Genomic DNA, 26,653 nt, shown 5'->3' with positions numbered 1-26,653 from the left:
ACCATTCAGTGAGAGCTCGGTCAGCATTGCTGCCAACTCGATCTCGGTGGGTGTTGCACTTCGTCAGGCCTTCCCTTTTGTCACAGAGTCTAGTCATAATTTTTATGAACTGTAGGGGTAAGTGGAGGAAGGCTTCCGTTTGGTAGGCTCAGAATTTTATCTCTGCTTTTGTGGATGCTGTTGGCCTCATCAGGTGATGACCTCCACACTGAAGTGGTCTGCAGAACAGTTTAAAGCAGCAGAGATGAGAATTAGTCCAAGTCTGAGGCAGGAAAAGGCTGGAGTGCTCATTCTGGGTCAAGGACAAAATGTATGTCAGGGCCTGATACCCGATGATCTATGTTCCTGTTCCACGAGCTTTGGTTAGTGACCAAAATAATTAGATTGTGGGCAAAAGAGGTTGAAATCAGCTTGGAAGGGTGTCTGGCCTCTCCCCTTAGAGATAGGGTGAGAACTTCAGTCACCCTCAGCTGGCCTGGAAAAGCCTCAGTCCTCCCACCTGGATAAGTTGGAGGAAGTGTCTGATGAGAGGGAGCTCTGGGCTACTGTGCTTAAGCTGCTGTCCCTGTGACCTGGCTGCAGTTAAGTGGAAGAAAACAGATGGATAAACGGCATGGAGATAAAAAGGTGGACGAATATGCTAACCCTGCAGCCACCTTTCATGCCAACAATGGACAAGGAAGCTAAATGTTTCTTCCCCACACTGTGACAGCTGAACTGGTACGTGGATAAAGCCTTAATGAATTTAAACTGGTGCCTTTGATCATTAAAGGCGATTTGTTCCAACAGACAACTTTTCATATCTGACGTCATCATTTGGTTCTGAATACTGAACCTGTGCTCTGCTGCCATGATGGCGACTAAAATTCAAACATTATGTTTTTGCAGACCACCACCAGGGAAAATGATTCCCAACCGTCATGCCTCGCTCCCACTATAACGGAAGTTCACTTGCTTCCACCATTATAACCAAATCTGAGTGCCTAATCCACGCTCACAGGTTCTTGTCAGGCACACTCTCAGTGAAGTGCAAACCACAGAGGACAAGCAGATATAAAAACAAAATGGTGCAATAACACTGTGTGTGTGTGTGTGTGTGTGTGCGTGTGTGTGTGTGTGTGCGCGTGTGTGTGTGTGTGTGTGTGTGCGTGTGTGTGCGTGTGCGCGTGTGTGTGTGTGTGTGTGTGCGTGAGAGAGAGAGGGACAGACAGACAGAAAGGGAGTCGGCTATTTCAGTGCATTATAATTTCAGAGAGTGCAATGAGTCAGCAGAAGAGGAGAGCAAATGAGGAGAGGGTTTAAAAGAGAGAGACTACTAGGGAGGATGACAGATGGCTGGTGTAAAGGAGAGAGGAAAGGAGGCAAACTAGGCAAACTACAGAGCAGTGCTGAATAATATCCAGAGTCCAGAGGGCCCTTTGAAACAGCAGGGTGATGAAACCTCCTGTGCTTGTTGGCAGTGGAACAGCCCAGGGACCACGCAGCTCTGAGCGCCACAGCCAAGGTCTTACATAACAGGCAACAGCGCTGAAAGCTCCCATTCCAGCACCTCTTAAAGGTGAAGGCACATCAGCCACGAGCCAAAAAGACGGACAAACGCGCCTTTCTAGCTGCACATCTACGGTTAATGTTACATGTTAGTTACACTTGGAATGGAAAAAGTGTACGAACCTAAGATAAGAAAGAAGAACGTGAGTTTGAATATAAAGCTGCACAGTGTTCAATAGATGTTGTGAAAGCATATTTATACAGCTCCTTCCACTGTCATTCAACCTGCTCTACAATATATAAGATTTAAAACGTATCACAGCCCCGTGACACAGCTACCAATACATTTGTCACCATTACAAACACACATATATGTATCTACATACATAGGAAGAAAATATAAAATCCCCCAAGCCTGAAAAACAAAGAACAAATCCATGTTTACATTTTGTAGAGCTGGGTGAAAAACCCAATAAAACAACATCCTGCTGCTTTGTTTTGGTTTGCTGTCTTCTTCAGTTTAAAGTATCGCTGTCCACAGTGTCTCAATGGAAACACTCGACGCCATCTAAAGGTCTTTGCACACCTATAGTTCGTTACATTTGGTCAGTTGATAAGTTTGTAAACTTGTAGCTTTATCCCAGGGTTTTCTTCTCAGGGACAAAAACAGAAAAATGTGTCACTACACACCACATTTAGTCCTCGTATTGGTCAGATTTGTCTGGGGCAAGAGAAAGAAAGGCGGGTGCTGTGTCCCAGAATGCAAAGCATCCCTGGCTACAGGATGGCATTGAGCTAAAATACACCAGATACCTGGTGGACAACTCAAATCCCATCACACTATAAACCAACCGCTCCACAGACCACGTCCTCCGAAGGGTCTCGGTGTGGCTCTTTTGGTCCACATCAAAGTGCAGTCCCCACGTTCACAGGTAAATATGGTCTTTAGTGCTGTTATAGTGTTGCACACCTAATACTGACTTTTACTGCTGAGCCTTTTTATGGGCTCAAAATGTGGTCATAAATATTTTGTACTTGTAAATCAGGATTTGTATGTGTAAAAAGATTTGTGTGTGGACTTAGCCAAAAAAACCCTGCAAGTTACAAGTACGAATTCTGACCCTATTTTTCTTCCTTTCATCTGATTGGTCAATGTCATGTCAATCACAAATGTAACTATCCAATCAGAGAACAGATGGGTTTGGCTGTCGGAGGGGCGCTTTTTTGAACTGCAGGTCTTTGAAGGGAATAAATGCAGTGTTGCCAACATAGCGACTTTGTCACTATATTTAGCGAGTTTTCAGACCCCTTAGCGACTTTTTTGCTAAAAAAAAGTCGCTAAAAAAGACGTGAAAGCGCGTATCTCTTTTACTCTCAACAAGCAGCGGGTGCTGTAACGCAGTTAGTTCTTCTTTTACTGTTATGCTGTTTTGTGGATCACAAGGTTTAAAACTACTTATAAACACACACACACACACACAAAGTAACTCCACCAGAGTGCCTATTTCGGGTCACTTGCCGGTCCAAGCCCGGGTAAAGGAGCAGGGTTGGAATTGTGACATTAAAAAAAACAATAATTGCTAAAAGAAATTTAATTTGTAGCTCTAAATAAACTCTAAATGCATTTAGGACATTTTTACTCACTTTATGTCTCTTCCACGATGTTATTTCTCTCTCCAACAACATAGGTTACAATTAGATTAGCATTACCAATTATGCAAATTAGGCGATGACGTCATTTAGCGACTTCTAGCGACTTTTAGGACAACCAATAGCGATTTTCCTTACTGAGGAGTTGGCAACACTGAATAAATGCCCTTTTACATGCCTGCCCAGCGTTTTCCTTCATCACCACGAAGGAAAACAGTCTGTGGTTGTCCGAGTTTGGTGATTTTTTGTGTCACAGGTTTACGTGCTTAATACAGGGACCTCCAGAGCCTTTTCAACAGCGCTGCGGACCTCGGGAGAGGGGGCAGTGTTGTGGAAATGGCACAGTCTTCACTAGTGGGGATAGTTACAAAGCCTTCTTCATTTTGAATTAGCGATACGTTTTTATTGAACATTTGAAGATAAAAAAACAGAAACTCTTGTAGAGGACATAAAGTCAGAGATAGAAACGACAAGGAGCAGGTGAATCTAGTACAGGTAGAGCTGCCGAAAAACCCCACAGAGCTCAGCAGCCAGCGCAACAAATTCTGGATCCTTGGCCTTTAGCTAGCAGTTAGCATTAGCAGCACATGCTGCTTCCGATGCAGTGTTGCCAACTCCCCAGTAAGGAAAATCGCTATTGGCTGTCCTAAAAGTCGCTAGAAGTCGCCAAATGATGTCATCGCCTAATTTGCATAATTGGTCATGCTAATGTAATTGTAACCTACGTTGTTGGAGAGAGAAATAAAATCATGGAAGAGACATAAAGTGAGCAAAAAATGTCCTAAATGCATTTAGAATTTAGAACTACAAATTAAATTTTTAACAATTTTTGTTTTAATGTCACAATTCCAACCCTGCACCTTTACCCGGGCTTGGACCGGCAAAAGTGACCCGAAATAGGCGCTCTGGTGGAGTTACTTTGTGTGTGTGTTTATAAGTAGTTTTAAACCTTGTGATCCACAAAACAACATAACATTAAAGAAGAACTGACTGCGTTACAGTCAGTGCGGAAGCAGCGGCTTCACTCATTTGCAGTTTGGACGCAAAGATGTGAACATCTCCTACCCTGATAGCAGCTGCGTGAGGACTATCCTCCGCCTGTGAGCGCTTTGGCACGGGTGAGGTGCCCACGGCAGCACCTGCTGCTTGTTGAGAGTAGGAGCGATGCGCGCTTTCATGTCAAAAAGTCATTATAAATAAGTCTCCAATAACACCAGAAAAAGTCGCCAGATTTGTTGCTAGTCGCTTTTTAGAAAAAACGAACAAATATAGAAAGGATTCATGGACACTATTGTAGAAAGTTGAACACTTAAAAGGAAATTCTGTTACTAAGACTTCATAAAAAATATTTATAATGATCGATTTTATATGTGGAGGACGCAGACAGTCATAGTTTTCCATCAGACGGAGGGACTCATCTATTCTCTACAGCAGCGGTCCCTAACCCCCGGGCCACGGCCCGGTACCAAACGACTCACAGACCGGTACCGGGCCGTGAGAGTTGAGGCTAATAATTAACTCGGTTTCCCTGGGTCTTTGCCGTGTTGTAGTTGTGTGTCTTATTTTGAAAGAAAGGTTTACACGTTACCATAGCGACCAGAGCGCATTATGGAGGATGTTACTCTCAGTCTTGACTGGCTAATAAAGTTACACCATTACACAGTTAATTCGCGTTTATTGTTATATTTACAAAATACCACCGTTTTTGTCGTATCATGTTATTTTGTTGCATTTATCCGCCACACCGTGAAAATACTGTCTGACGTTAAACCGGCCAGTGGAGCAGCGAAGGTTGGGGACCGCTGCTCTACAGCCGTAATCAATCCCGGCCCTTTCAGTTGTAATGAGGCTTGCTGTTTACGCTTCAGTGCCAGGCAGTCAGCAACAAGGTGATCCTTTAATAACAGTATTCACCATCATGTGGACGTGAGGGGGTCTCACGACCAGACTCAAGCCTCGCACGGCGCAACTCGACATTAACGTCACCTTGTGTTCATTTACGAACATTATTCATCTCTCGGGTAAGGATGCTTAAAATCCTCCAATAGCATTAGCTCACGAGGTGACTCATAATCATCATTAACTGTCTAATTAGTGGCCTGAGCTGTAAAGCAGGGCTGGGAGAGCTGCGTTCACATGTTGGTGCCATACTCTGCGCCCTTCTCTAAACAAACGCTTCTTATAGCAAAGACACTGTCCTTCATTTCAGCTAAACTTCCACTCGAAGACGTTCAAACGATGCCTGGAGCGGTACTGCCAGGTGGGCGTGTCTCAGTAGCTATGCCATGAAAACTACACAGAAAAGCCGCACGTGAAGTCAACGCGAAGCATGCGCATGCGCCACGGCCAAAGGCGCTGAACGTTCGAACCGACGTCACGTCAGGTCCCTGATGGTCAAAAGTACACAACTATCCAGATCTAGTGTGAGGACGGAGAGTGAAAGATTGGAAAAAGTGATCATTTGTGCAAAGCTGTCGCCAAAACGTGAATTCACGGACGAGATTGTGGAAACATGAACGTGGTAGGACTCTGAAAAATTGATCAGACCACCTCTCATCAATATTTTAGACATTTTGAAAATGCAATAATTGCAATGATTATATGTGAGAAGCTTAGTGGTACTGGTGGACTAACTGTTACAGAAGCATCCAAAATGAGCACCAATACTGTTTGTGCAGCTGTGACAAAAACCTTACATTGGCTGCTGGTCTAATTCTTGTTATTTTGGATGTGTAACGCCTGCTCCCTGACATCTGTCTGTTCTTTCTAGATCCCATTAGATGAACGTGCTGAACCGAGGTGCAGTCATCTCAGCGTGCCTCTGTTCAGATTTGGAGACATTGAACGATGCCTCAGAAACTATTTAGACGATTTATCGCTCAGGTAAGTCACAAGCTCAAAGTCAGCGAGACAGTTACCAGCATACACAGACATATTCACTGGTTACAGGTTTGTTTCGCTCAACCAGTCTCAATGTTTTTCTTTCAGACAGTGGACGGCATTAGCCACCGATGACGTCTCCTCGGATGTCGTCGATCTGCTGACCGAGATGTGCCGAGCACTCATAGGGCACATTAGCACCGTAGTGTATAAAGTCATACGCCGACAGGTTTCATGCTGCCCACATAACCATGATCGTGGAGACAAAGAAAGCTCCGCTGACCGGTAAATCTAAAGCTTGCTTTATTAAACAGTTTCATTCAACAACAACAACAATCTTTATTTATAGAGCACATTTAAAAGCCAACGGCATGCCAAAGTGCTTAACATAAAACAAATGAACACAAGTATAATTTCATAAAAACAAAAAATAAAAGTGTAAAATTTGTTCACAGGAAAAAGCCACCAGCACAATATAACTATGCCATCAAAACACAATGGCGATATGACATGCACAGCGCAAATAAAAGCATGATAGGAAAATTAATAGAATAAATCGCTGCAAACAAGGCCAGCATTTAACCGGTAGAAAAAGCAAGATTAAACAAATACGCTTTAAGCGGTGATTTAAAAGACTGAATAGAGTCAGACGCCCGGATGCCAATTGGAAGGTTGTTGCACAACTCTGGTGCAGCCAGAGCAAACGCTCGATCACCTCTAGATTTCAACCGAGATCTAGGCTGCACCAACAGTAACTGTGAGGATGATCTTAAAGCCCTAGCAGGAACATATGAGCTTAAGAGTTCCTTAAGATAGCTCGGTGCTGTGTTGTTAGTGATTTTAAAAGTAAACAGCAGAATTTTAAATTGGATACGGTATTTCACAGGCAACCAGTGCAAATCAGCTAGGACGGGAGTAATGTGGGCAAACTTCCTAGTTTTGGTTAGAATGCGTGCAGCAGCATTTTGGACTGTCTGTAATCTGTGAAGGAGGGCAGAGTGGAGACCAAAATAGAGTGAATTGCAGTAATCCAGTCTCGAAGTTACAAAGGCATGGATGAGCTTTTCCAGGTCTTTATGCGGGATATACTGCCTGGCCTTAGAAATAAGGCGGAGTTGGTAAAAACTGGATCTAACAACAGCAGACACTTGTTTATCAAGTTTAAAAGAGCTGTCAAGTAACACGCCCAGATTCCTAACAGTGTCGGAAAAGGAACTAGTGAGAAAACCAAAAGCATCACGAAGTTTGGCACGGAGAACGTTACTGCCAAAGACCACAATTTCAGTTTTCTTATCATTGAGGATAAGAGTATTTGCCAGGAGCCATTGCTTGACCTCACACATGCACTCTCGAAAACAATTCAAGGACAAAGCTAGGTCATCATTTAACTCAAAGTAGATCTGAATGTCATCGGCATAATAATGAAAAGCGATGTGATATTTCTCAAAGATAGCGCTTAAAGGAAGCATGTACAATGAGAACAGAGTAGGGCCTAACACAGATTCAGTCTTTCTTCTTCTTAGACGTTTTACATGAGATGGTTCATCGGGTAATCCTGGTGACGGAGGGGTTTTTCAGAGGACACAGCATTGCTTCGTTTACATCACGTGTGAAGTCGTCCATGTGGTTTCTTTTAATGACGCCTGTAGATTTGGACAAAACAGTGATAGTGTGGGAAGATGACTACGTTTCTCTTCTCTCCCTTTTCAGGATGAAGGTTGAACCTCTGCTTGATGGGTGCAGTGACTGCAGGGTGACAGAGGATGATATTCAGGCCAGCCTCAGAAACATCTTTCATTACTGCTTCGGTTGGGTCTTGGGTTTTGGGCAACGGCGGTCTTGTGACTCAGACAAACTACTGACTTTATTTTCAGTGTCGATTGCAAAGAACGTAAACTCAGCCCTGAGTCGTATCACAGGGTCCACGTCCTTGCAATCAGATAGATCCACATCCCCAACAAACTTTGTTGGGATGGTTCACAGTGTAGCGAACATTTTAAAGGACTTTACAAAGACCTTAGCTCCCCCTTTTGTAGATGGTGAGAGTCGCAGCTACAGCATTGTTGACTCGCCAAACTCTGAGGAAGATGACGACTTTAAACCAGAGTCTGCAGAGACTTTTAAAAGCACACAGACTCCAGCTTGTGTAGGTGAGGGAGATGTGGGTAGCGAGGGCAACAGTGATGCATTTCAAATCACTGATGTCCAAAATCTTGACCGTGAGAGTTCAGAGAGTGAAGAAAAATGTAGCGACGCCCCGCAGTGCTCGTCTGGGGCGCTTCCTGCGCCCGCAGAGACCGATACCTTTCTCATATTGTGTCTTGCAAATTTAGTCGCTCACGTTTCTGAGAAAACACAAACAACTGCTGTAAAGCTGAATTTTCAGCAGATAGTGACTGATATAAGAGAGAAGATTGGGGGAGACTTGACTCCTCTAAAAACTGTAAAAAACTTGTACATCATAATGTACAAAGACCTGTGTCGCATATTTGGATCCAAATACGTGCTTCAGTTTGTGATGGAAAAGGGTGACGCGACTTTTGTAGCAGCCGTTGTGGAGCTATTAAAAGCAGAGCTAAAAGCATCGAGCGGCTCCGGTCACGCGCTGAGACGTTTAGAAAGTAACAAAAGCGTTTCTCCAGCCAGTGAGAACAAAACGCAACAATCTGCCAGTGAGGACAACGCACAAAATGGATCCACAGGTTCCCAGAAAGACAGGCCGAGAAACTGTGTCGTTAGGGCCCTCGCTTCTTTTTGTAGATCTTTGAGGAGGCTGTTCAGAAACAGAGTGACAGCGTGATTATCTTCATAATTACTCACAGAATTTGCTTCTTAATTTGGAAATAAAATGAGCAGAAAATGAAACAAATGTGTTTGTCAGATCATTTAATTGTTAAATGTGTATAATGGTTTGTAGTCTCATCAGTCACAATGTAGAGACAATCGCACAAACTCGATTTAGTCAGAGCACTTTGAGTTGGTTTTGTCATTGTAGGTTAAATGTAGATATTTATTCTAGATATTGGGCACAAAGGCGTCCTCAGCTCTGTAACAGAGAGGTGTTGGCTCAGTGTGGAAATGTCCTGATGACATCAGTACTTTTGATTCTAGCCTGACTGATCAAGTTCCAGTTAAAGGGTTTTGACTGTCTTGAGAGACGGCACATTGTAGACAGAGACATATTCATAACTGTAAAACTCAAGAAACAGTCTGAGGCTACGTTCACTCTGCAGGTCTTGATGCTCAGTTCTGATCTTTTGATCAAACGCGCTCTAGTGTGAACGCTCAGAGCGGCCGCATGCACAAAAGAAGACGTCACACACGACGCTCTGTTTAGACCCAGAGCAACAGGATGTGTGACTGATGGCCTTAATGTAAAGACTTCAGACTTCACGTTTCCCAGTTTTGCTTTAAGTTATAAAGTTTTGTTATTTACATTTGTCCTAATAATGATCCTTACTGCTGTTTCAGAGGAGCGCTGCTTCTAGCTGCAGATTTCTGTCAGAATCTGCAGATTATACAGTACAAAGAAAATGTTCACGTTTCTCCAACGCTGTCTTCCCAGCAGTTTCCCTGGATAGAAGCGTTCACCATGTCGGGCGCTGATAGTCGGCGTCTGTCTTGTGTCGGTGACGTAAAAGACGGATTTAATGCGACGTGACCGTCAAACAGCAGTCGCTTTCTAAAACATCAGATATGTATCAGATTCAGCACCACATACCAAAGTGACCCAGATCGGATTTGAAGATATCGGATTTGTGCCGTTCACACCGTCACACCATGATTGGATAGATGGGTCGCAGAAGGTCAAAGAAGTCGGATTTGATGCGCTTTCCCCTGCATCCGATGTGAAAGGACCTTTATGCTGCGCACTGTGACTCACAGCAATGGTCCCGGGTCAGCCCAGACTTTGTGTTAAACTAATCCTAAAATAATAATGGTATTTCTAACCACTGATATAGCACAACTTTATCCTTTCAACAGCTGCTGAAATTTAGGGGACCTAGCTGCTATCGGATATTTATATAGAGATCCTCCAAACTGTATCACCCTTCAAGGACCTGCAGTCCAAAAAAGCACCCCTCCGACAGCCAAACCCATCTGTTCTCTGATTGGATAGTTACATTTGTGATTGACATGACACTGGCCAATCAGATGAAAGGAAGAAAAATAGGGTCAAAACTTGTACTTGTAACTTGCAGGTTTTTTTTGGCTAAGTCCACACACAAATCTTTTTTACGCACACACAAATCCTGATTTACAAGTACAAAATATTTATGACCACATTTTGAGCCCATACCTTTTCATTAGTAAGGATACGCTTCACAGAATATGACAGACTTCACTGAAACTTTCAGGACTGAGCACTGAGGTGGATGAACACATCAACTGTTGACCATTTGTTAATACCAACAACTACAACTACTACTAGAATTATGATCATTATTATACAGTATTGTAGAGATATACAAAGGGGGAAAGTGAGTTTATTTATCGTTGATTTATTATTATGCCTCCTCAACAGGTGAACTGAGCATGTACAGTACAGACAGAGGCTGTGATTATATAAACTGTGATGGACATCTTTCACAAAGATGGGGCAGACTTGTTGAGGTGCAACCTTTGCTCACAGATTTGAGCAGATGACCCACAGACTGTAAGGCTGCTGCACAGCTTTGAATTCCCCACACAAAAGCATATTTGCAGTTGTGCTCTGGCATTGTTTAAGGGCGTGTGATATTCACCTACTTGTTTATTTAAAAAGGTAAACGGTGTCCTTTTAATCTGACTGCTTTGGCTAAGCCTTCTCTTTAACTCTAACAGTAACTCCATTACAGCCTGTGCTAGAAACACAATTCAGAAAGACGATTTTACTGCACATCACATCAGGTAAATGTTTAACTTTATGTGCTAGAGAGAAAATTCAAGAAAGAGAGATTTGAGTTATTTTGTAAATTTATAGGCAAGGCAAGGCAAGGCGAGTTTATTTGTATAGCACAATTCAACAACAAGGTGATTCAAAGTGCTTTACAGAGACATTAGAAACAAAAACAAATAAAAAGTTTTTATTTTATAGCCAAAAGTACAAAATAAGCCCAGAAGGCCTGTGTGACACTTGGGTGACAAACAGTTCATTCTGTTCAATAGAAAATCTCTGGTTTAGGATAAACTGACCAGTCTAGACAAATATATACAGGTCAGAAACAGTCATTCCTCCCTGGCTATGCACATCAACAGGTAACAGGAATTTTACATCAGGTCCATTCTGTGCCAGTGCCAAAGACATCAAGCCTCCCTGATGGTAGTGAATCATTGGTAATTAGCTGGAGTAGCCAGCCACTGTTGCTTGTGGAGAAATCAGTATCCTCCACATCCTTCACAGCTCTTACAGACTGGTACCCAGTGGGTTTACTGGGTCTTAATACCCTCTTAACACTCTTACCCTGATAGTCCATGTGGTACTGATACTCTACAAGCATAATCATGTGCCTTCTTACCCCTACTCACCCAATCACACCAAAGAGCAGCACAGCCAGGGGCAGAAAGCAAAAATGAAGGCTTTTACTTCTCCTCTCACTCTATCGCCATGAATAATTCAACTCCATCTAAGCCTGAGACCATTTTTTTTCTCCAACGTTCCCTGAAGCATGAAAAGACAGCGCAGACTCCACGGTGGCTGCCAGGGGGTTCATAAGCTCCTCATACCTAACATAAATCCACTCCTGATTACAATAAGATCACATTAGGCCATACAACCAGAGCTCGTGCTGTAAGCACAGATGTGCATATAGTGTTTAAAAGGCACACAGGGCCCTGTGTTATCTGCTCAGGAATACTACAGAAACTGATAAACTACATGACAAATCTGCTGACAAAACAGTTCAAGTGATTCTACAAAAACAACCCATTTAAATATCAGCAGAGCTGAATGTGACCAGTTAAATGATCTCAGTGCACAGAGCGGACCAGCAACTCCCGTGACCTGAAACTGAAGCGGAAGAGTAAAAAAAACCTTTCCAACTTATCCTTTACACTTGAGCATCAACATATACCACGCAAGCAAAAAACTCAACTCCGAGCAAATTAAACATGAATATGAAGAGATGCTAAATGTCAGACTTCAAACTTTGCTTTTTACCATTTTGCACAAATGTCACATTCCAGCTGGAAGCCAAACAACCATCGAGGACAAACTCAAATGAACAGCAATACACAAAAATCAAATGGGAATGGAATATTTCTTGCAGCACAGCAAATACAACACCTGCCAGCTGAGGTACTCTGTTCTCCTTCAACATGAAAGGAATGAAGAAAACTTACCTGTGGTGGTGTCAGTGGATGGTTCCCATTATCCAATCACATAGAAGAAGAAAGAAAACAAACAAATCAGTTTCTTGTGTCAGTCAGCCCTCCTGTTTCAGATGCATAACCTCATTCGCTGCATGACGAATTATTCTTTCCTAAGAACTAGGGCCGTGCGATATGACCAAAATCTCATATCCCGATATAAGACATCTATCGTCCGATAACGATATAAATCACAAAAATGTAACATTTTCTGTAAATTCTGTGAATCTCGGGCAGCTCGACTTGCGTGAAGTGTTTCCAGCTGGGCGTCGTGTAGCTGGAGTGTTTTAACCGATGCATGAAACGATACATTTTTAGACATAAGTTGTAACGGCCGCCATTTTCTTTGTGAGTATTTATTACACGGCGTGCTGCGGGGAGAAGACGTTTGAGTCTAAGGTTTATTTGGAGCACCTGGCGGCTCTTTTTTGCTTCTCATCCGTAAATACTCTGCATACTCTTTCACGTGGTTCAGTTTATTTTGAAAAGTCTCAACAGGATCTTGACCTTTATTGTGTAAGGTTTATGTGGAAAATAAACAAGCGGACATGCGATGGTTTTACCGTCATTGTTGCTAACGACAACCCATAAAAACAGGTGCTAGTGTGGTTATATTAAATATAAGAGAAAGAGAGAACTTTAAGAAATTAATATAGCCACTACAGTGACCATCAAAACATGAAAAAATATTGCCGTAACAGTTTATTTTGCGACACCACAAAACAAACGATAGCGTAAAATGAAACGATGGACGTTTTTATATCATCATACGATATATATCGTTATATCGAACTGCCCTTCTAAAAACGATTGGCTTTGCTCAAAGAAACCAGTCTGCTTATTCCAATGAATTGAGCGTTAAATACTACGGGTGCAACGATATTCGTATCGATATTGAACCGTTCGATACAGTGCTTTCGGTTCGGTATGCATATGTATCGAACAATACAAAGTTTTTAATTTATTTTATCAACTTTCCTTCTGACGATGCTGTCTGTGTTGAGAGCTCAGTGGATCTGCGTTCGACTACTCCGCCTAGGCTGCACTGTCGAGCGCAGATCCACTGAGCACAGCGCAAGCTAGCAAGACAGAAGCTAAGCTCGTTGCAACATGGCAAATTGAACCTCCCCCACCCTCATTCAGATCTGGCGTTTGGAACTATTTTGGTCTTCATGTGACGTATGACCCTGAAGGTAAGCGAGTCATGGACTAAAGTAAAACAGTATGTTGGATGTGCCACGCAATGCTCAATTACATGGGTGGGAACTAGTGTGTTAGCGCAGTTAGCTCGTTAACGTGTTGGCCGTCTAGCCCCATGCACGGGGCGATCCGCGGTAGCTCGTTAACGGAGATTTGGTGTTAACGTCATTTCAGATTTACGCTGACAGCACTAGTGTGAACACAACGAATATGACTGCACATTTACTCCGACGTCATCCTAGTGCAAAGACAAAAACAACAAGCATGCTACTAACTTTAGCCGAGTCATTTAGACAGCCATTAGCACAGGATTCTCCTTATGGGGACCTGATATGTTTAATATGCTGCTGAGAATATAGCCCAGAAGAAGCGTATAGTATAGCTTTTATTTTGGAAAGAGCCATTTCTCTGTAATAAACTCTCTTTTCCAAAGATGAGTGGTATATATATATATATATATATATATATATATATATATATATATATATATATATATATATATATATATATATATATATATATATATATATATATTAGGGGTGCAACGATACACAAAATTCACGGTTCGGTTCGATACTTTGGTGTCACGGTTCGATATTTTTTCGATACAAAAAAATGTTCATGCATTTTTAATTTGTCATTTATTAAAATTATAAATATATATTTTAACTCAAAAGTACAGTTTTTAAATTTAACCCTAACCCTTGTGCGTGTTTTTTATTTTGACAGCGAATGCGCACCTGCGGACCACTTATGTGCAGCCCTGGTTATTTAGCTCGTCATATTGCAGCCACAGAAATTCTTTTGTCCATGAAACCATAAAGCTGCACTTTCTTTTTGCCTTATAGTCTGATTTGTCATAACTTCTCCGTTTTGTGGTAAGCTTTTCTTTGGCTGTCACTTCTTCACCCTGACCTGTCTTATTTGGCTCAGCAGAACTGAAATGCTTTTACACATGCACTCACATAAGCTCAGCGATTCTCTGCGCGATCAACCTCTCACATGTTTAAGCTGCGGGAGATTTCACTTGTCATGTTTGCATAGTAAGCTAACGATTAATAAGACGATGTCAGAGGAATTGGTGCACAAATTATCATCACTCACAGATCAGTGCTGTCGCTCTCTATACACAGTTCGCACGATTGCAAAGTGAAAGCAAAAAAACAAGCGCAAATTCAAACGCGACTTCAATATGTCACATATTGACAGTGGCTCACCGATGCCAATGACATAATTACCCAGCTACATTTCTGAAAGAATGCAAAAGCATTGACATATATTTTTCCTTCCTACAATAGCCCGACGGGCAGGGCAGAGATAGATTTTGGTAGCCCGACTGAAAAAATCGCTAGCTCCGGGACGTCGGGCTAGCGATATTGCGAGCCCTGTATCTGATTGAGGAATCACTCATCTTTGGAAAAGAGAGTTTATTACAGAGAAATGTCTCTTTCCAAAATAAAAGCTATACTATCCGCTGCTTCTGGGCTATATTCTCAGCAGCATAAGGAGAATCACGTGCTAACAGCTGTCTAAATGACTCGGCTAAAGTTAGTAGCATGCTTGTTGTTTTTGTCTTTGCACTAGGATGATGTCGGCGTAAATGTGCAGTCATATTCGTTGTGTTCCCACTAGTGCTTTCAGGTTAATCTCGTTGAAATGACCTTAACGCCACAACACGGCAAATCTCCGTTAACGAGCTACCGCCGATCGCCCCGTGCATGGGGCTAGACGGCCAACACGTTAACGAGCTAACTGCGCTAACACACTAGTTCACACCAATGTAATTGAGCATTGCATGGCACATCCAACATACTGTTTTACTTTAGTCCATGACGCGCTTACCTTCAGGGTCATACGTCACATGAAAACCAAAATAATTCCAAACGCCAGATCTGAATGAGGTTCAATTTGCCATGTTGCAAGTAGAGCTTAACTTCTGTCTCGCTAGCTTGCCCTGCGCTCTTCCTTCTGACCATGCTGTCTGTGTTGAGCGCTCAGTGGATCTGCGCTCGACAGTGCAGCCTAGGCGGAGTAGTCGAACACAGATTCACTGAGCGCTCAACACAGACAGCATCGTCAGAAGGAAAATTGATAAAATAAATTACAAATGTTGTATTGTTCGATACATATGCGTACCGAACCGAAAGCACTGTATCGAACGGTTCAATATCGATACGAATATCGTTGCACCCCTAATATATATATATATATATATATATATATATATATATATATATATATATATATATATATATATATATATATATATATATATATATATATATATATATATATATATATATATATTAGGGGTGCAACAATATTCGATATTCCAGGGTGGCCTTTTGTTGTGGGCAGTCTGAGGTACACCTCTGCACTACTCATGATGTCAGATCAGCATCCTGATGTGGCACACCTGTGAGGTGGGATGGATTATCTCAATATAGCAGATGTGCCCACTACCACACATTTGGACTGATTTGTGACCACTGTTTGGGAGGGATGGTTATATTGTGTATCTGGAATGAATTTTAGGTCTCTACGTCCATCCCATGGGGAATGGGAGCAGTAACAAAGGTGTTGCGTTTATATTTTTGTTGAGTGTATATATATAAATAAATATATATATATATATATATATATATATATATATATATATATATTTATTTATTTATTTATAATTTTAATAAATGACAAATTAAAAAAGCATGAACATTTTTTGTATCGAAGAAATATTGAACTGTGACACCAAAGTATCGAACCGAACCGTGAATTTTGTGTATCGTGGCACCCTTATTAAATACATTTATGTATACATGAAGATATCTTTGGACCGACTTTGGACCAATATCTTCTTCAAAGCCCAACCAAACTGACAGGCGCCAAAAACTGAAACATTTCATAAGCAGTGAGACATGAAAATTTTCACATGAAGAATATTATTATCAAAAACATAATTTTGGGTTACAAGAGACAAATATCTTCAGAAATCAAACTTCTGAAATATCAGTACTGGCGTTGGCTGTCTGGTAAAGGTGAGGTTTGTGCAGCTGCTCTGCACGCGGTGAACAGACACCACATCTATGATGAAATGCTGCCGGCAACAACAGTGAAGGAAGTGTGTGTTTGAACCCCACCACACAGGGTTCGCTGCCGTGGACGAAGCAAACACGCCTCTTTGTAGTAAATGACAGATATAACATTTTCCAATCACAGTCGGGTGGGTATTCATTTATTACTTATCTCTGCAAAAACTGATGATGTAATAAAGCCTCCATTTGTTGCACAACACAGTTCTTCATAAAGGAAGCTGCGACACAGCCTGTCTGTCTCGTTAACCCAGTTATCGTTGTGGTCGCTTAGTTAACATTATATAAACGTTTAGATGAACTCGTGTATCACAATAAATGGATCCTGACTGGAAGGAAAGAGTGAATTGAAATGAACATGAAGACTGCACCACTGTACGTCCAACATGCATGTCCCCTCCATATGATGGTAAAGCACAGCGCTGCTCCTGCCTCCACTCACTCCACAAAAATAACTATTTGTTTTAATCTGCTGAAGTAAGCACATTTCCAAAAACAATTTCCCTTTCTTGAATGTTTCACCTTGAACAGGCTCGATTATCAAACTCCTCAGGATACTGACGTGCTGTTAGAAAAGATTCTAAAATCAGCGTCCCGCTGGCCATCTTTGTCTTTTGTAAATGAAGTCTATAATTTGAAAGTGCTAAATTCCTGCGACAGTACCTTCCCACACACTTTGGTTAAGAGAGCTGTCCCCAGTTGAAAGTGAAAGTTGTCTGTTACATTTTCGTGGTAACCCGTTTCTTCAGAATAGATACCACCACAGAAATCTCCTGGAGTATTTATTACCGTTTAACAGGCTTTAGCAGAAGCTTAACGACACATGCTTTATCAGCATACTACTCACTGAGGATGTCTCAAGCTTAACAGCACTGATTAAGTTTCAGTGGCAGTCATTTCAGTTTATTTACTGAAGACCAGTAAATAAACTAGCTAACTGGAAGAACTTAAGGGATACAAGTGGAAAAGAGCCATCATCAATGTTAATAAGTATTCCTGCAATTTTCCTCTAACTAGCGTAAAATATCTGCTCACTCCCTTTCTCATATCATAAACTGGGGTTCTTCATAAAGGACAGGAAGCTGTCCCACAGGCTACATGGTCCTGATACACAAATCAACATTGCATTTGCTGTTTTCCTTTATGTCCATTTTAGTTTGCATTAAATCCCGTAACACAGTGGATAAGGTCGACTACAAAGAAAGAGCCACAGAGCCAAGAATGATTACTTCACGCTTTACTTTCTATACGTAGCTCATACATGCCAAACTTGTTTTTAAGTTATAAGGCGTTTTGTCAGTATTCGCCCAATAAATAATGAAGCTGACCTTGAGGGCCGTGGTGGATGTAAGCCAGGTTTGAATGGACAGTTAACATGACCCCACTCTACGTCCCTACTGAGAACTGATTTTAAAATTTGAGCCGTCATGTTTACTGACAGAATTCTAACATGCAAGCACAAACAGACGCTACCAAACGCCTCTCTGGTGGAGGTAATAGACGTCTTTCTACCTGAGGCGAGCTTTATTGTAATTTATTTATGTTCTCCAGGCTTTTTAGGAACATTAGAAAGCTCTTCTTTCGAAGTTTGCTGCCTTTTATTCCATTCTGTCAACATTATCCCAAACTCTTCAGTACCGTCGAGCTCTGGGGAGGCCAGTCCATGACAATGTTTTAGGAAGAACAACAAATTACAGAAAGCTGACAACAACAAAAACAAGCGGGTGCATACAGACTGAAACCACAAACATCAACAATTCTAAAACATGGCTGTAGGAGCCTACATGCAGTTTAATTTGAAATGTATGTTTTTATTTTGATAGTGCAGCAAAAACAGGAAGTTAGGTGAGAGGAGAGTGGAGCCACTTGGTTTTTTGTCCTCGCAATCTCTCTTTTGAATTGAGCTTCATAAGTTTTCATAATTTGGAATTCTGTTGCTGTGCACCTGTTTGGACCTTTGAAGTAAATATTGAGAAACTATCAAGGACTGTTGGTTTTTTTTGGATATGGAAAGAGGGACTAAGTGGAGCGTCAAGCTAAGGCTCCATTCGCAGGAAACCTACAACGGCTACATCTTTTACTTAATGTATCCAATAGCACTTCAGTGTTTTCTTTGACAGTGTGTGTGTGTGTGCGCTTTCTGGAAGCTGTTGCAGTTTAATAAACCTTACATTTGTATGCTGCACAGTAACCTCTGTGCTCAACATCAGTGTTTTGAAAATCTACAGGGGTTACACTTAAAGAAATGTCAAAGAACGTTTTCTTTCCAACAGAATAAAGGACACATTAGTTCTGAGCCATTTTGCTGAAATGCTAATTAAAAACCACCCTGGAGGCTAAGTAAGCTGAGAATGCACTACTCAACTGTTAGAAAAGGACAAAAGACATAGCCTCATATGACATCCTCAGTAAATATATATGTATCATACATCTGCAGAGACACTAGATAGACAGACACTACTTGCCTGCTAATTTGCTTAATTTAAATGATTAGGATGAATGATTGCACAGAGTCATCTTTAAGGAGCTTAAACAAGAAGCACTAGGTACAAGTTTGTCCTTTGGTCAGTGTGTCACTTTACTCTAACACAGCTGACCTACAACCACTCCAACTACTGTTCTGTTTACTTTCCCTGCTTGTTTTCATCCTACTGCCACAGAGAGAGAGGCCACATGTCTGCAGGCAGGTAGGCCTAGGTAGTGACTGCTGCACTGCAACATCTTCAAACTCACAGGTAACCACCATCGGACTGACATGTTCACCAGTGACTGGCTGATTAGCAAGGGCAGCAACATTTAGTCAAGCAAATGATCCAAACTGTTGAGTGACTCAAAATGATCAGTTATAATAGAATATTTAAAGCTTTGTGGTTTCAGAAGGAAAGTCAGGCTGTGCTTTCGTAGCAATCCGGTGCACTGTTGTCTAATTTACATGGTTTGCAACTGAACATGACATCTATTTATCCCATTTACTCCCAGTTTTATCAAGGCATCTACAGTACACACACACACACACACACACACACACACACACACACACACACACACACGGGCATGTACCTGGATATTTAGACGCCTTGCATAGGTTACAACCTTTCCTAGTACATTCCCAGGAAAACCAAATCTTTGATAAAGTTCTAAATGTTTCTGTTATTTTTATTATTATTTTCCAAATGATTATACTTTTTATTGAGATGTTCAACTTCCATATTCATTTCCTGTATCAAAGGAAATACCAAAGCAGGTTTAGCTCAAATAAAACCACTTGGAACTAATCGCAGTAAAAAGGTTAAGGTGTGAGGCCAAATCTGATTTGCTCTCAATCCAACATTAAGAGCAGTTGGAGAGCCGCGACAGAAGCACCAAAGCCTTTTGTTTACTTCTCAGCCATTTCCTCCAAATCTGGCTGAGTCATCTGATTACTGGATGCCTGTAAATCTAATTAGCCTTATGTCTCTCAAAGCCCCAGTTACTGACACTGAGAATTTTCTCTCCCAGTATCGTCAGCAGCACCAGTTTGGTCAACAAATGTGTCATCTTTATTTTCTAAATGCTGAAAGTGAAATGCTAAACGTACTCTTTCTTTGCAGTGCTGATCAAACCATCAGGCTCTTAGTCCTTTGGAATTTTCATACATTTTTTGATCAATTACAAAAATACATTTTGCCATAACTTCATATTTTATTTCCTGTTCAGCCAGTTTTATAATGAAAAGACGCCCACACACTTCCTCTGTGCCTCGCTGTCATGTGTACTTCCTTCTGTTTGGCTGGCTCAGTGATAAGCTGAGGAGGGGGTGAGGAAATGCAATACAAACAATAAAACTTCTCTGAAGATCATAATTAAATGAAATCCTTTTAAACTATTTAGTCGGCTTACTTTACACTTAACTTCTCAGGAAACTTGGCGTTTTGGGGGCAATTATGACTTTTCTCCAAGTGAGCCCTCACCCCTTTAAACCTGTGGACTTTACTTCCTGTTTCCTGTTAAGGCTGTGACACGATCACAGAGCGATCAGGTGTGATTTACTTAAAATGCATTTTAAGTAATCGTCTGCAGCCCGACTGACAGACTGATCACCGATCAGCGTCTCGTGATCTGCAGTCAAATATCAAAAGAATCAGCCAGCTGCTGGCACAGCCTGATAGTAAAGGGCTGCACAGTCCACACTGAATAAAAAGCCACATTTCATTTAAAAAGACTGAGTGAGTGGTTCGGGCGCATTCTACATGGGTGAAAGTGTCCCAAACAGCAGAGGTCCCACGCCCAGTGGGCTGGACTGGTGCTGCATGGTATTCTAATGCTCTCTTTCCCACATGTCCCGCCTTTCTTTTCTGAAAAACTACCCAATAAAAGGCAGAAAAAATAGTTTGTTCAAGGTTTTTTTAATTTCTCTGGTCTTTTTCTGTTGAAGGAAGCTATACTGTTGCTATTACACATCACCTACTGTTTTCTATCTGACTCAACAACATGCAGTTAGTGGGGTTAGGTTAACTGGTCACTCTAAATTGCCCGTAGGTGTGAATGTGAGTGTGAATGACTGTCTCTATGTGTTGGCCCTGCGGCAGACTGACGACCTGTCCAGGGTGGACTCCGCCTCTCGCCCTGTGATAGCTGGGATAGGCCACACTGAGGTTCAGAAGGTTCTTGTCCATGCATTTGTGTCCTCACATATTGATTATTGTAATGCTCTTCTTTCTGGCCTACCAAAGAAAAGTTTCAGAGGTCTACAGATGGTGCAAAATGCAGCTGCTCGCATTTTAACAAGAACCGGGAAATGTGAGCACATCACCCTGTTCTGAGATCTCTGCATTGGCTACCCTGTCAGGTTCAAGCAGATTTTAAGGTCCTGCTGCTCACCTACAAGGCTTTAAACGGATCGGCACCTTCATACGTCTCCAACCTTTTACACCTTTAGTTTCCATCCCCTGCTCTCTGATCTCAGGACTCTGGCTTTCCAAAGGTTCCTAAAGCCAGAAAAAAGACTATTGGAGAACATGCTTTTCTTTTCGTGCCCCGTTTCTGTGGAACAACCTCCCTCAAGATGTTAGGCAGGCTGCTCTGTGGAGGTTTTTAAAACTAAGCTGAAGACACATTTGTTCTTACAGGTCTTAATTCTGTGGCTTTTAGTTTTTACATTTTTACTGTTTTTAACTTGTATTGCTATGTATCGCCTTTATTTATTTATTATTATTATTATTATCCAGTCATTGCTTTCATTTTAAAATTGCCTTCACATTTGGTTACAATTCAATAAAAACATTGAATAAAGTCATGATTGTTTATCTAGAGCACTGTTTACCACGACGTTCACATGCGCCTCGTCACTGGACCTGCAGCGTCCCTCTCTCTCATCCTCTGTCCACAGTGTTCCACGTCACACCGGTCCATTTCAGACACACTGCTCCATATTTTATTCTTGGCCAGAATTAGCCCCATTCTAGACTCACTGTTCAGTGCAGCTGTTTCCCCTGCTGCTCTGCAGCCAACAACCTGCCCGGACCTTCATGGGTTCTGTCACACATTCCCCCGTTCTGGCCTGCTTTGTCAAGTTTCCATCTGCCAATCGTTCACCCCAGAAGTATGTATTTATCTTCTACCTACAGACAGGCCCCCATATACATCGATCTGTCATAGCCAGCTAGCTCTGGCTCAGATAATCGCAGCCTTCAGATCACAATGTGTGTAAACAATACAGGTCGCTAGGAAGTTTAGCTTCCTAGCGACCTGTCATGGCTTTATAACGGGACTCTACCAATGTAGAAATATATTTATTTCTTTTTTCAGGGTGGGAGAACCCACGCAAAGACGGGGAGAACTCCACGCAGAAAGACCCGGCCTGATGGTGGAATTGAACTATATATACACACTTACTTACTCTGACTTTGTACTATTCTATTATGAATGACACTGGCAGGAAGTCTGGTCAGAACTGAGGGCACTACTGTACATGCAGCCAAACATACAGATATTAGAAGTAACCTGCTGCTGAGCGCAAACAGCCAACAGCAGAAAGGCAGAGCACGAGTGGCTGAGGCAGTGAGCCAAAACAAAGCTGGACGAGCTTTAAGTCTGAGTGTCCTTACATGACCCAGCCGGAGTTTGGACTCGGCTAAATGTACTGAGACTCAAAAATTCGTTTCAACTGTGGAAAAAACCTCTTCTGGGCAAAAATGAGAGTCATGCAGAGGCAAACTCAACAAGCCTCAACTTTCCACTGTTACCCACGATTACTATGATTTCCTACTATTACACATTAATGGCAAAGCGCTTCTCTAATAAAACTCCTCTAAACTAGTGGAAAATAGAAATGTTACAAAACACCTACAGGAATCTCAGTCATGTTTGGCATTTAGTAACTGACCCAACAACACAGCAGCAGGCTGTCCTGTCTGCTGCCGGGCCACAGCCTCGTCAGCTCTTTGTAAAAGAAGACTCCTTAATGTTTCTGGGCTTCAACTCACATTTTATAACATTATGTCCCAAATATTTGGGCTGTGCAATGTTGGAAGAAACTAAATCTTCTACTACTAAACACTTAACAGACTGGTTGATGATGTTAGCACAGGCTGTAATACAGGCTGTCGTTTTAATTTGGATTTTGCAGGATATTTAAAAAACACTTTCATCCTGTCATGTCTTATAATAAAATATACATACGCTTTTCTTTTGATAAATGGGAACATCAGCTGACCCGATGTTCATGGAGTCACTGCTCGTAAATGAAGCGATGTATTTGTTTTCATATCATTAGAAAGAGTTTCTGAGGGCTCAGATCAAGAGAGCGCTCGTCAGAAAAAAGAAAACATACTTGGATACTAATTGGTACAAAAACTAGATACAAGATACTTGTTTGCAACGGTATCAACACCAACAGTGTCGTGTTGGCCTCGTCCAGCCGACACACAACTTTGCACAGCACCACTGCACACTAACAGCAGGCGTACCTAGGTTTTGACATTTTATAAACACTATTAAAACATCACTATTTCTGAAACAAAACCAACATATGACCGGTGCTAACATTAGCCACAGCAGTTACTCGTGTTATGCTCGTGTTGTTTAGGACATAAAGATCCAGACAGCAACAACTTTAGCATTATTAGCACTATTACTAACCCTAACTTGAGGGGGAGAAGAGAGTGAAAGAAAACTAGGTGCAAATCTTTAACCAACAAGTGACTGAAATTACAAAGGTCTACAACACAACCAAATCCAAAGAATAAGGACAACCGCCGTTGGGTGCCTGAAAGAGCCTAGCCTGCTGGGAGGAGGACTGCCATCCTGGAAGAAACCCAGCTTATATAGGCCCAAACACATGACGTCATCTCTTTTAATGGATAAAATAACAGCCAATAACAACGAGCCCAGAGTCGTGAAATATTGTTAGTTTCCAGTTCCACACTAAAAAGACTGAACAACAAAAGAAGTCGAAAAAGACAGTTTTCATATCTCTTCAGCAGATTTCTTTTTCAGTAGTTTCTTTGAAAGCGTGTTCTCTGTAAAGTTTCTTCATTCGTTAACTCTTGTCTATGACAACATTTCAAGTTCCTGTAACTGAAATCAACATTTCTGATGTGAAACAGACATTAAACCCATTATTTTAAAGCTTTCATACACTTTGATTACCTTGTTTATCCAACCCAAACACCATACACTATTAAATACAACAAAACAATGCTAAAATCCCAGATACCATTCTTTTGCATAACCAATAGCATATATCCAAAAAACATGATTCTTCCAGTTTCCCCTAAACTGCAGTCAAACAACTGAACTATATCATGTCTGCAGGGGAGATTTACATGCAGATATCTAACAAAACAAAGTTCAGATACTTGCATAAGTTCAACCCTTTGGTCTTTTTTCATTTTTACTGCTTTGATCCTTTGCTCATAACATTGCTTTCACTGAGGCTGCGGCTTGTGGCCGTCTCTCTTGTTTCGGCGACTTTCCCTTATTAACTTCTGAAATGTCCTTCCAGCTGGGCGAGGGTTAGTGCCCAGTTAGGTTTGTTGTTATGAACACTGGTGTGCTGGTCCACCTACACTTTACTATGGGGGAGTTTGTGTCCACACTTACAGTGAGGAGCTCTAACAGGAACGACATGTTAGCATGTAGCTGTGAGGGTGTTGTGTATGAAAGGAAGAGACCAGCTTATAATCCGACATGTGTCACTGACTGACCAATTATCGGTCTGTGCTGTGAACACTGACGATTGGACGGCTCAGTTTTAGGGTCACTGCTGGTAGCATGAGGCCTGGTCCTGCTGAGGACCGTGCCATTGTCAGAAGGTTTGCTGCGTCTCCCAGCACAGTCTCAAGAGCATGGAAGAGCTTCCACGGGACAGGCAGTTAGTCAAGGAGAGCTGCACAGGGCCATACAAGCTGTTTAACCCACCAGTGGGGTCAGTATTTGCTCCAGAAACCACACCCCTACAAAACGACCACCAGTACGGCAGCGTGAATATGGCCAAATAGTCAAACTTCTTGAGGGTGTCCCGAGGGCCCGACATCCTCCTCATTGGCCCTGTGAGCACTGCCCAGCACTGGTATTGAGAATGTGCAGGTCCTCCACTGGCTCCCGCTGCTTTCCACAGACAACAGCAGGTTCACCCCAAGCACAGGTGGGAGGCCGTCCCCCAGGACACGTCTGTCATCTCATCAGGAGCATGCCCCAACCCCACAACACGCAAGCACGTGGGGGCCACACAAAGCGCGTCTTTGAATTTCGCCCTGTTTGTTAGTAATTTATAACTCCATCACACGACAGAAAATGATCCCGGCTGCATCAGTACCAATATCCAGCATTACCACTGACATGTGATGTGTTCTTATTCAAAGAGCTCCTTTAATTTTGTTGAACAGTCTCCATCATCGTCCAGCTGATTATCACTCCACGTTTCCAGGTTGGTAAATGAATAATTTAACCCTTTATATAATGCCTTTGGGTAAGCTGATGTGTTAAGGATTAAAGTATTAAAACGTATAGTATTACTGAAATATCTGCTAAAAATACAAACCAATGTAGTTCTACAGATTCAAAATGCGATTACAGATGTTCCTGCTGACTGACTACCAACGGCACCAACGTCTCGGATCTATCTGACTTGTTCTGCACATCTTTAAATGCAATAACAACGTTTCTACTTTTGTGTATTTAATGCAACTTAACTGGGTCAAGAACTCAGTCAGCCTGTGACCTGCAAAGTTTGGACACTAATGATGGAAGGACTCCTCTGGATGCTCAATCTTGTATATTACTGAGCATCAGTTTACCAGGAGTAATATAAATGCACAAAAAAGGAAATATGATCCAAACTAGGGTGAAGTAGCAGTCACGCCCTGAAGTTTGAGCTGCGTGTCTATAAAAAATAGGACGCTGCCAAAGGCTTGGTGGTTTCTGCCTGTTATTCTGTCCTGATGAGGCTAATGTTAAACTCACAGACAGGGACTGATACAGTATTACTCACACTGACACTGCTCATCAATACTTACTGCTGTTCTTTTAGTTCAAAATGGGCCCGTAGCTATTAATAACTTTAGTAACTGAGCATTATATCAATTATGACACCGACTAATCTGATAATACGTTTGTCTTATTAATGAGCAATACTAAACATTCAAAAGCGAAATAAACTGTTCATTGGTTTTCATAGTTTTCATACATTTTATCTACAGTTTTTTTCATTTAACCTTTATTTATACTGACTCAATGTCTCATTTACAGGAGGACAGACCTGTTTCAGACAAACATGCTTTATAAAAGTTACAGAATTAAATCCTTTCACTGTTTATGTGCCAAAAACATCATTTTTATTCTGAAGAAAATATTTTCTGAACTTGAAAAATAGCGCAGTGAGGTATACCTAATATCCAGCCTTTAGTCTGTCTTCTTGGAATCTGTTCCTATTTTAAAAGAAGCAATCTTTTGTGTCTCCAGGATGATTTGAAAACAAATGGCAGCAGACGGGAGCAGCTTTCCTTCACGCTGGAGCT

General features: G+C 41.7%; 2 protein-coding genes across 3 annotated transcripts in view; one reads left to right on the top strand and one right to left on the bottom strand.

Annotated features, from left to right (window-relative positions):
• thrb (thyroid hormone receptor beta) overlaps window positions 1-26,653 on the bottom strand; it is a 115,116-nt gene that overhangs the window by 71,718 nt on the left and 16,745 nt on the right. The window lies entirely within an intron of this gene.
• LOC146683800 (uncharacterized) lies at window positions 4,753-8,881 on the top strand. Its single transcript, XM_085446314.1, has 5 exons — window positions 4,753-5,159; window positions 5,348-5,659; window positions 5,909-6,021; window positions 6,127-6,303; window positions 7,729-8,881. The coding sequence occupies exons 2-5, from the start codon at window positions 5,651-5,653 to the stop codon at window positions 8,816-8,818; spliced, it is 1,389 nt and encodes a 462-aa protein (XP_085302440.1). The 5' UTR covers window positions 4,753-5,159; window positions 5,348-5,650; the 3' UTR covers window positions 8,819-8,881.

The sequence above is a fragment of the Copadichromis virginalis genome, linkage group LG22, assembly GCF_057382275.1.
Source record: "Copadichromis virginalis isolate Kocher_CV1m ecotype Utaka linkage group LG22, C_Virginalis_male_GT1.1, whole genome shotgun sequence".
NCBI classification, from domain to species: Eukaryota; Metazoa; Chordata; class Actinopteri; order Cichliformes; family Cichlidae; genus Copadichromis; species Copadichromis virginalis.
This window is presented reverse-complemented; position numbering and strand designations above follow the sequence as displayed.